The sequence below is a fragment of the Quercus robur genome, chromosome 7 (assembly GCF_932294415.1).
Source record: "Quercus robur chromosome 7, dhQueRobu3.1, whole genome shotgun sequence".
In the NCBI taxonomy this organism is placed as follows: Eukaryota; Viridiplantae; Streptophyta; class Magnoliopsida; order Fagales; family Fagaceae; genus Quercus; species Quercus robur.
Genome location: NC_065540.1, coordinates 10,564,390 through 10,575,588, shown reverse-complemented (window position 1 = coordinate 10,575,588; position 11,199 = coordinate 10,564,390). Strand labels below are relative to the sequence as shown.

Sequence of the window (11,199 nt, the reverse complement as noted above, 5' to 3'; positions counted from 1 at the left end):
TACTTGCAGAAGAAAGAAAGAAATTAAGGAAAGCAAAAAAAGAATGAGCAAAGAAAGAAAAGATGAAAGTGGGGGTAGGTGGGAAAGTGGGAAAAGTGGGGGTAGGTGGGAAAAAAGAATCTTTTGGTAGTGTTTTTGAATGTAGCTATAGACTTAACCTATAGCTGCATTTTTTAAATACGGCTATAAGTCCTCCTTGAAAACAAATTATTTGGAGAACACGGCTATAGATTTAACTTATAGCCTCGTTTTTTAAACGCGGCTATTGGTCCTCCTTAAATTTTTTTTTTTTTATTCGGCTAGACCTATAGCCACATTTTTTGAACACGACTATAGACTTAACCTATAGCCTCGTTTTAAGAACGCAGCTATAGGTTAGCTATAGCTGTGTTTTTTAAACGTGGCTATAGTTCAGCCTTTAAAAAAAATATTTATTATTTGGATGCCACGTTTTTTAAACGCGGCTGTAGGCCCTATCAAAAAAAAAAAAAAAAAAAAAAAAAAAACGTAGTTAAAGACACTTACAAACACGATTATCGACTTAACCTATAGCCACGTTTCTTATAAACGTGGCTATAGGTCAACTATACATTTGTGATAGGCAAAAATGTAAAACTGGCCCTCTAACTTTCACTCTTTTTCATTTCAGTTCTCTAACTTTCAGTTTTGTCAATTCAATCTTCTAACTTTCAATTTTTATCAATGCAGGATTCCTTTAAATCCCTGTTATAGCTGCCGTTAATGCCACTGAGTTTTCCTTTTATTTATTTATTTATTTAATTTCGGAATTAAGGTGTGTGATCTGTGGCCTCTACTCGATCTTCGTTAAGCTGATGTTCCTGAATGCGAACGCTGACAGGACCTTGAACAGGGCCGAGGTCCCCTTGTCGTGCGCGAACACATTGCTCGAATGGGCGGTCGGTGCGAGGTATTATGGGCTCTCGGGCCAGTATGATGAATCGGGTCACGTTGCTTGAGTCGTCCTGGATTCCGTCAGCGAGATGTTCATCCCATAGAGACTCGAGGCGTGTACGTTGGCTATCGCGGAGGTTGTTGGCAGCGACGAACTCGGCCACTCCAGCCGTGTCGTCGACTGCCTCGCGTGTGATGTTGAGGCCGAGTTTCGTGAGGGTGAGTTCGCATTGAGCTAAGGCTTGTGGGTGTGAGATGACTCAGGTCAAGTACTCTTTTCGTGAGGGTGAGGTCGTAGTTTCTGTGAATTGAGCTGTCGAGTGAGTTTTCGATTGGGAGCACAGCTCGATCGGCAATCCAAAGCTCAACAGCTTGGAAAGCCACTTCGAATTGGTCACAAGGAATGGCTTCGCAGTTCGGGTAAGTTTTTCCGGCCGCGGCTTCAAAGTTCGCGCTGGGAACACCTGGGTAAGCAAACCGGAGCTGCGACCCATGCATCGGAGCCGGCAACAGGTCTGTAATAGTTAATGGCTTCGTCGGTGGCCTGTTTTTTTTTTTAACAGATTTTTCTTTTTCTTTTTCTTTTTTTAATTCAGAAATTAAAAAAAAAAACCGGAAAACAATGACATTAACGGCAACTTTTAACGGAATCCTGTATTGACAAAAATTGAAAGTTAGAGGACTAAAATAAAAAATAGTGAAAGTTAAAGGGTCAGTTTTGCATTTTTGCCTTTATAATATTAGAGCCTGTTTGGGTAAGCAATTTCCACAACTCAATTCTCAGTTTCCATAACTCATAACTCAAAAATGGTGGGACCCATAGCAAAAAGGTTGTTTGGCCAAACGATAACTCTGTTTCCATAACTCTGTTTCCATCACTCAATTCTCTGATTTTTGAGTTATGAGTTATGGAAACTGAAAACAACAAAAGGCTGTTTTCAGTTTCTATAACTCATAACTCAATGGCATTTCCGTAAATAAACACACATGAGGGACCCACAGCCGCAACTTTTGACCACCTTTTGACTTTTTTTTTTTTTTTTTTTTTTTTTTTTTTTTGTGTTGGCTGTTCGTTCCTTTTTTTTTTTTTTTTTTGCTGCTGGGTTGGCGTTGGCTGTTCTTTCCTCCTCCTTTCTTTTTTTTTTTTTTTTCTTTTTTCTTCTGTTGGGTTGGCGTTGGCTGTTCGTACCTCTTTCTTTTTTTTTTTTTTTTTTTTTTTTTTTTTTTTTTTTTTCTTTTTTCTTTTTTCTTTTTTCTTTAGTACCTAGACTCACCAAACTTAGTGAAAAAAAAAAAAAAAAAAAAAAACCCCAGACGGAACAGCCAACCTAGGAGGAAAAAAAAAAAAAAAAAAAGAAGCTGCTAGTAAAAAAAAAAAAAAAAAAAAGCTGCACTGTGACAGGCGTGGGCCCTCCAAATAGTGTGAAAAATTGTGAGTGATGGAAACTGAGTGATGAAGGCAAACGGATGTGAAAAATTGAGTGATGAGTGATGAGTGATGAGTTATGAGTGATGAGTGATGAAAATTGAGTGACGAAAATTGAGTGACGAAAAATGCTTACCCAAACAGGCCCTTAACTTCCCTGTTGATTTCATTATAGTATTTCCAAGTTCCAACGTGAAGTCATCATTTAAGCTTTTGACTACCTCTCAAAGTTTCAATGTTTTTTTTTAATATTTTTTTTATTCTAGGTTAAATTAATTTGAATAACAATTTATATAGCTAGCTTTGGACTTTTTCACCTCATAAAGTTGATGACTTTTCTATCAATGTTATGCAACCTCTTATAATCTATGTGTTGCCTTCCTAAATAACAAAACTGATGACTCTTTGATTGATATTAAAACTTTTAGACGTTTTACAAATTTTTATTATTTTTTATAATTCAATAGTTGAGTAAGAGGGAATTTGAATTTCGAATATCTCTATAAGAAACAGCATAGGTAAAATTAAATTATTTAAATCATTACTCTGTATTGAAAATTCAGTTTTGTTTTTGATTTTATCTCATTATTCAATAGAATGGCAAGCATGTGCAAGACCTAAGTTTGAATAAATCTCTTACATATTTATTTAAGAAAACAACAAAATCACACAATTCACACTTTTACGTATGTTTCTAATCATAGTCGTATACGTCTTTTTCTGTTCTTGTTTTTGATGATATCCTATATGGGGTCTAGGCTTTTTGGTTTGGTAGCCTCGTGGCCACATACCAAAAACAGGAAAATTTCAACAATAACATCAAGATTTTGTCTTTTGCACCGTCGAAACTCGAAATGGCCAAAAAAACGTGCGTGATTTTTATACAGACCTTTCCTGTGTAGGGTATACCATATACCAAGGGAAACTATATTAGGAATTTCAAAAAAATAAAGAAAAGAAAAGGAGTGATATGGAAATATGGTATACTATACATATTCCCCTGTTTGTCCTTTCTCAACATTCCTGATATGTTTCTCAAAAAAAAAAAAAACATTCCTGATATGGAAATATGGTATCCTATATATATTCCCGTGTGTGTTTGTTTCTCATCAAAAAAAGAAAAAAAAAGAATGAGTAATTGTTCTACATTGTTTAAGAGAATATGTTGTGTGTAGTATAACATGTCCCACCCTCTCTTAAAAGTTACCATGACTTTTGAGTAAAATTGTGGCGTATTTTTGTGTTAAAACCCCTGTCCCTCTCCTTTGTGTGTGTGTGTGTTTATTTCAAAAAATAAAATAAAAGGTAGTTGTCTCACATTGCTTAAGAGAGTGTGTTGTGTGTAGTATAACTTGCCCGACCCTCCCTTAAAAGTTATCATGGCTTTTGAGTGGAATTGTGATGTACCTTTGTGTTAGAACCTTTTTTCCCATCCTTTGTGTGCGTGTGTGTGTGTGTTTGTTTCTCAAAAAAGAAAAAGAAAAAGAAAATGGATAATTGTCTCATATTACTTAAGAGAGTGTGTTGTGTGTAGTATAACTTGCCCACCCTCCATTAAAAGTTACCATAGTTTTTGAGTAGAGATTCCTGATTCCTTCATTAATTTTCTTTATTTAGGTGTGAACATTAATTCCCTAAGTGCCCCTATTTTGATGAAATTAATTTTCTTTATTTGGGGTGTGAACATTAATTCCCTAAGTGCTCCTATTTTGATGAAGCGAATAAACGTTACGAATTAAACATAATAAAGTTATTAATACAACAAAAATTCATAATAATTTCCAATTAAGACATTCAAAATTCAAATCTCTCACTCCAAATTATCGATGCGAAAAAAGAAAAATATTTATATGCTTCAAGACATATATGATTTAAACTTATTTTTATTGCTAGTGGGCTGTGGGTATCATACCTTAAAAAATATATAAACGTATCATAGATTTTCCCCCCTTTTAAATAATTAAGGTTTTGTTTTTCATATATATATATATATATATATATGTTGACTGTTGAGTCCAACTATACCGGTACTATTTACACTTTAGTATTTATACATTGCTTTTGTAAAATAATAAGGGTAGTGTTAATAGGTACTATAAGATGTCTTTAAGAAACTACTTTATGTCATATCATTGTATTTTTTGTCAGATTTTTTACTAATTTTATAGGATGTAAAGTTAATAAAGTTAACTTTTTAAATTTCACTTGTCACTTCAGTCATATTTTCAATTATTTTATCAATTTATACCAATTTTTTATTAAGTGGACCCCACTATAAATAATCCTTCCCCATCAACATTTCTCAAATAATAATAAATAATAAATAAATATTCATTTATATAATCGGTATCTCATCTTATATTCAAGGTAATCTTATCTAAGGCATCAGTCAAACTTAACTTGGAAGACTTTTATAAAATTTAAAAAAAAAAAACCCCGCATAAATAGGAAGTTCTTTTTTTTTTTTAGAAACATACACACATATATAGGGGAAGGGCATAAATAGGAAGTTCAAGAAAATTAAAAATGTAGTAAAGAAAATTAAGTATAAGAAGAAAAAAAAAGGGTTTTCTTCCTTTTAATATTATGACTTGAACCTATGAAAGTATCAATTCTTCTACTAAAAATGCATAAAGTCAAAATGAAAATAAAAATGGGTGCTTGTTTTATTTAGAAAGATAATGGGTCTGTTTGAATTGAGCTTATTTTTACTGAAGTTGAAAATTAAAACTAAAAACACTGTAGCAAAATAATTTTTAAATGTGTGAATAGTATCGTGAGACCCATTTTTAATGAAAAAATTGCTGAAAAGTGGAATTTGTGGGTCCGTGAACAGTGCATGGGTGTACTGTTCATCGTGGAAAAGTCAACCTTTGTGGCTACTGTTCATGAACAGTAGCCGCATTATTCCCTGAAACGTGAAAAAAAAAAAAAAAAAAAAAGCTGACTTGTAAATGTAGACGCCGAATCCAAACTCCACCAATGATTCATATTTTTTTTTTTGGAAATTTACTTTTCATGTTTAATTGTACAGTGAGATTTTTACAATTAATGACACTGAGTAATTTTTGAAAAATTATAATATGATACAGCAAATTGGACTCCATTACAACATGAGTACAACACGTATATAACACGATAACGACATCTCAAATGAAGTGTCCATACATCTTAGCAATTAGGTCAAAGGGCAATTTTATGACCAAAAGGTAGATGGGTAAGATATATAGCAGTTCCAAGTTGCAGTCAAAGAAAATAAGGGAAAGTTTGAAATAAAGACAATCAAAAGGAATAACAACCAGTTTAAAAAAAAAAAAAAAAAAAAGGAATAACAACCCACCCTTCAAAACAAAACAAAACCAAAAAAAAAAAAAAAAAAAAACCCACCCTTCTGGACTAGTGTGCGCATGCATTGACCATCAGCTCTACCTTCCCTTCCTTGACTTGAAAGTTTAACTATCCCATTTATTTGGCCCTAACTACAAAGCTATGAGCTATCCCTCAGAACCCACTATCAATAATCCTCTCTCACTCTTCTTGTTTGAGTCTGATAACATGTACATGTGATTGTATGAGTTGCAAAGGAGCTGGTTACTAACTGTGCCTTTGGCCAATAATGTAAGTCTCTCTTTCTCTTTGAGCCATTAGTAGCAACTAAAAAATAAGCACACACCTGGTAGAATTTTTCTTTGCTTATATATCTTTTGTCTTCAAAGTACTGTTCATTACTCCGAAAACGATCTATCTAGAACCTGCAGTACTGTTCTAAAGTGTAAATATGTGCTTATATCACAAAAATGACATATTTTGTTCACAAGTTTTTTCCCCCACCCCCTAAATATGTACTTTGTTTTGATGATGTTATTTTCTCTCTGCATCTCCGATTCTTTTCTTTGTTTTTCCATTTTCTCTCCAACAGTGTTTCTTTTCTTTGCTTATTAAGCTCTTGGTGTAAAAAATAGAACATATTAAAAGGAAGGGGAAAGAAAAAAAAATTTACTAGAAAAGGAGGAGTTTCAATGCTCAATAGAACAAAGAAATACTGAAATAACCATCAGCTAATTATTTTCCTTAAAGGTCTCTCATTTATAAGCTAAGATATTAGAAATATCTTTACAAATTTGCTAAGTGAAGTGTTACAACACTTTGTGGAATAATTTGGATAGCTTCTCTCTCTGTTGGTTTTCTTCTTTTCCATTTTTCCTATCCCCAGCTTTCCTGATTATACTAAATTTTCATCTGTTTTCGATAGTAGAGTATCATTCTCTGCATGTATGGTTGATGACATATACCTCGAAGCATGTTTTAAATTTTGTAATTGTTTTCCTTACAAATAATTTTTACAAAGTTTCAAATTTCGAGAGGTTCATTGTCAGTACTGTACGTATAACATACAGTCTCACCTATCATGTATTTTACGCGTGAAATACTGCCACGTACATTATTTTTGAATTGATATATATATATATATATATATGAATTGATTTTTAGTATAACTATAATCTATTAATAACATATGTAATACTAGTGGCCATCAGCAACAAAATAGTAATAATACTAGTCGTTAATATCTGCAATGTGTAAGAAAATTCATAAAAATGATTTATTTATACATGAGGCATATTTGAATAACAAGTTTTAATAAATAAAAAATAAAATTAAGGATTTTTTTAGAAAAAAATTGATCATTAATTTGATTAGAATTTTTATTGAAAAAATAAAGAGTGTGTTTAACTTTTGCTTATTTTTGGTAACTTATTTGTATAGTGTTTATCAAAAGATGCGATTTTTGGTAATTTTTATGTTAAATATGTTAAAAAAAAAATTTTAGTATATTTTTAAAAGGTAAAAATTAGATTATTTGCACAAAAAAGAAAAATTGAGACAGAAGGCAAAAAAACAATTTTTCTAAAGCAAATCTCAAACGCATCCAAATTTTTAGCTAGAATTTGTTTAATGTTGGGTTCCTCTATAAAAAACATATTAGTTCTAAGTAGTTTAAACTAACATATTTTTAACACTATTTGTCTAAAAATAAAATAAAATAATATTAAAATGATGACATGGAAAAATGTGAATTTTCAAAATTTATTTAAAATATTAAAATAATTTCAACAAAAAGTATAAATAAATAAATAAATCAGTTCATGTTTATAAAAAGGCTTATTTGAATTTCATGCTTAATTAGGGTACCTTGTTATGAAAGGCTTTCCTAATATTCAAGGAATGTTGCTATGAAGTTCGAATTTTTTTTTTTGATGAATGGTGAGAGTACTCATGCGTTGTGCCTTACTGTTAGCTCTCTTAGGGTGCTAGAGTGAGGTCTGTGGCACCCCAGTCACAGTAGTTATAGCTCAATCTAACATTTCCTAACGGGAAATGTCTCTATAGACATGTTCAAGGGTATGAGTCATACATGGTCGCCCCCGCCTCCCTTTCTCTCATCAAAAAGAAAAAGAAAAAGAACTTTACTATGTATTTTGTGCATTTTCACATATAAATTTCATAATAATGTTATAATTAAAATAAGATTAAAGTATTATTAGTTATTACATGACAGAAGTCAATTCCCAGAAAACCCGGCCCATTGCATGCACGTAACATGATCCCAAGTTATTTTAAATTCTAAAATCTTTTTAATAATATTACTCATATCACAAAACTTAATAATGAGGCCTAGAATCTTTACTTTTGTTCATTGAAATATAAATTAGTATGAAACTTAATGCATAATCAATTATAGATAATTATCGAGATTTAAAAAAGAAAAGAAAAAGTCAAGTTTTTCATAGATATGATTGAATACAAATGTATTAGGAAACAATTATTTACTGCTCTTCTTTTATTTATATTTTATTAATACTATAAATAAATATTTTTTAATAAATTAATTTAATTTTAAATTTTAGTATATTTCTCGTTCTTGAACAGTGAAATTTTTTTTTGGTATTTACTTTCACGTCCAAAAATGAAATTCTGGTTATGTCAATCACCTTATTCTTCTCGTACAAAAGGTCATTGATGTCATTCATCCTTGTCTGAACGGGACAATTTTGGTACAATTGGCCAGTTTTGCTTTACTTTTATTTTTTGGAGGTGTCTGTGCCTACTGTGTATTTCCTGATTTAGAGTTCCAGAAAAATTCTTCGGCAAATTTTTTTTGGTTAAAGGGAAATGGCATTAAAGAAAACTAGGAGGCCAAAGTGGCCAAAGTAGCGGTAGTAAGTCTACCATAGCACATGCCATTAGCATCTATAGTTACATAGGATTCAACTTCTACAGATACATAGTCACACCTATTTGCCTCCCTAAACCGCTAAACGTGTGCCCCCACTTTGACTTCGGCAATTACCTTTGTTACTTTGTATGTATATTTCATGAAAAGACTTGTAAAATTATTATATATGCCCATGATGATTCTGAGATAGAATTGGGAATTTGGGATCCCAATAAACAACTTTTAGCAATTGACCTTAATTAATAAATCTACTGTTTCATAAATGTCGACAAAATTGTGACTTCGTCACTTCTGAAATACTATTGGGATTCGAACAGAACTACCGAAAGCAATTCAGCTTAACTGGTTAAAGAATCAACCATATCTGCTCATGAAAGATGTGGTAAATAATACTACTGTGAGACAGGAGTAACGGGACCATATGTTTAATTTATTTTTTAACGAAGAATGGGACCATTTGGTTTTGAAAAAAAAATAGTGACAAAAGTTGCCAGTTGCAACTTGTTTCTCTCTCTCTCTCTCTCTTTTGCATTTGAATTGGTAGAGGCATACAGTTAAAATGCTAAATTTAGCATATAGATATAACAAAAGTAGCACAAAAAGCTAGTGCATTGGTGGAGTTATAGCCATATCATTTGGCTATTGCGCTGCAGTGCACAGTCAAAGATGGCTGTGCACTGTAGCTAAGAAGGTAAAAAAAAAAAATTTATTATTTTATTGTGTTAGTTGTGGTGATTGTTGTTTATTGATAGATATATTATTTTATTGTGTTGTTTATATTATTATATTGTGTTGGTTAAAATAAAACCATTGATGTTGAGTATTTTATAAAATGAAGTTGTAAAATAGATAAATTAGTTTTTTGTGATGTTAAATGGCTAAATTTTTGCCTCCACCAATGTGGATGTTGTACACAAAAACACACTTTGTAGAATCATAATTATTTTATATATATTCCACAGACTATTTCATCAATTTGATTGACTAGAAGTTAGAACACAGTAGAATTATATAGTTATAAACCCAATTTTTGAATGTGCCATGCAGAAATTCTCGACCATCATCTTATTCAGTTCATTTCAGCTTGCTCGATCACCACCATGCAAAGCCCAACAGAGAAAAAACAAGGCGTGTACACTTATCAGAGTCAATGGCCAGTTTATTCACTAGCTTGGTCAGTCCGTAGTGACAAGAATGCTCGTCTTGCTATAGGGAGTTTCCTTGAAGATTATAGCAACAAGGTTGAGCTTGTTCAATTCAGCCATGACACATTTGATTTCTCCACAGACAATCGCCTAGTCTTTGATCATCCATATTCACCCACAAACCTAATGTTCTTTCCCTCCGAAGACACCACAAATCCTGACATTATAGCCACTTCTGGGGACTATCTACGATTGTGGGAAATCCATGAGGATAGAATTGAGCTCAAGGCACTCCTCAATGGCAACAAGACTAGTGAATTCAACTCTGCCATTACTTCTTTTGATTGGGCAGAATGTGACACGGGGCACATCGCCACGTCTAGTGTGGACACAACTTGTACCATTTGGGATGTAGAGACTGAAACTGTGGACTCACAATTAGTAGCACATGACAAAGAAGTGTATGACATTTCATGGGGTGGGTTCAATGTGTTTGCTTCAATCTCTGGGGATGGTTCTGTTAGGGTTTTTGATCTAAGAGACAAAGAAAGATCAACAATAATATATGAAAACCCTATTAGAGATAGCCCATTGTTGAGGCTAGAATGGAACAAGGCTGACCCAAGATTTATAGCCACAGTTGGAATGGATAGCAATAGAGTTGTAATATTGGACATTAGGTTTCCAACATCACCTTTGATGGAGCTGAATAAGCATAAGGGTAGTGTCAATGCTATATCATGGGCTCCGCGCATCGGACGACAGTTGTGCTCTGCCGGGGATGATTCAAGGGCTCTGATTTGGGACGTGGTGGGACTGGGTTTTCGATCAGAAATTAACGGTGATTTGGAGCCTGAAATGTGGTATGGATCAACGGCTGAGATCAATCAAGCACGTTGGTCGCCCTTGGAGATGGATTGGATTGCTATTGCCTTCTTAAATAAGCTACAGCTCTTGAAGGTTTAGAGATCTAAATAGAATCATATGTCATTGATCTTAGTGATATCAAGGTCTACTTCTAATCTTAGGCCTTTTTGTAGTGGTACTTTGGGTTAAGTAAAGTGTTTGAATTTCGTGAGAGAGTATAATTAAGTGTATGTGTGTCTTCAACAGTAAATTTGTTTCTCAAAAAAAAAAAAAAAAAGCCCTACTTCTAATCAAAGTCCAAATCGGTTATATATAAAACTTTAGGCTTATTGTATTTAATCTTGGAGAGGAAGTAAAATAATTCAAATCTTAATTGGAGTGAAAGCAAAATAATGTTGATCTTTCTTAGTTAAAAATAAACCATATAGAACTTAATAATAGAAATGTAGTCATCTTCTAAGGCTGAATCTCGTTAATTTCCTACATTCGGTCTCTTAGGCTCTTTTGTAGTAGTATTTTGGGTTAAGTAATGTATTTGAATATGATGAGAGGGTGTAATTAAGTGTGTGTATTTAATAGTTAGTTTGTTTCTTAAAAAAAAAAAAATGCCT

General features: G+C 32.6%; 1 protein-coding gene and 1 pseudogene across 2 annotated transcripts; one reads left to right on the top strand and one right to left on the bottom strand.

Moving 5' to 3' along the window:
- Positions 1–772: 772 nt before the first annotated feature.
- On the bottom strand, positions 773–1,464 carry LOC126691000 (arogenate dehydratase 3-like; annotated as a pseudogene).
- A 4,332-nt stretch (positions 1,465–5,796) lies between these two features.
- Positions 5,797–10,799, top strand: LOC126692180 (WD repeat-containing protein LWD1-like). 2 transcript variants are annotated; one of them, XM_050387689.1, is made up of 2 exons: positions 5,797–5,956; positions 9,624–10,799. In XM_050387689.1, the coding sequence occupies exon 2, from the start codon at positions 9,677–9,679 to the stop codon at positions 10,685–10,687; it is 1,011 nt and encodes a 336-aa protein (XP_050243646.1). In that variant the 5' UTR covers positions 5,797–5,956; positions 9,624–9,676; the 3' UTR covers positions 10,688–10,799. The 2 variants fall into 2 exon arrangements, with proteins under 2 accessions (XP_050243646.1, XP_050243647.1); XM_050387690.1 differs by having other exon boundaries at positions 5,819–5,956; positions 9,660–10,799.
- Positions 10,800–11,199: the final 400 nt, after the last annotated feature.

Bases quoted from the DNA above. Each gene is read 5' to 3' on its own strand.
- LOC126692180 (XM_050387689.1), top strand. From the start codon at position 9,677: ATGCAAAGCCCAACAGAGAAAAAACAAGGCGTGTACACTTATCAGAGT.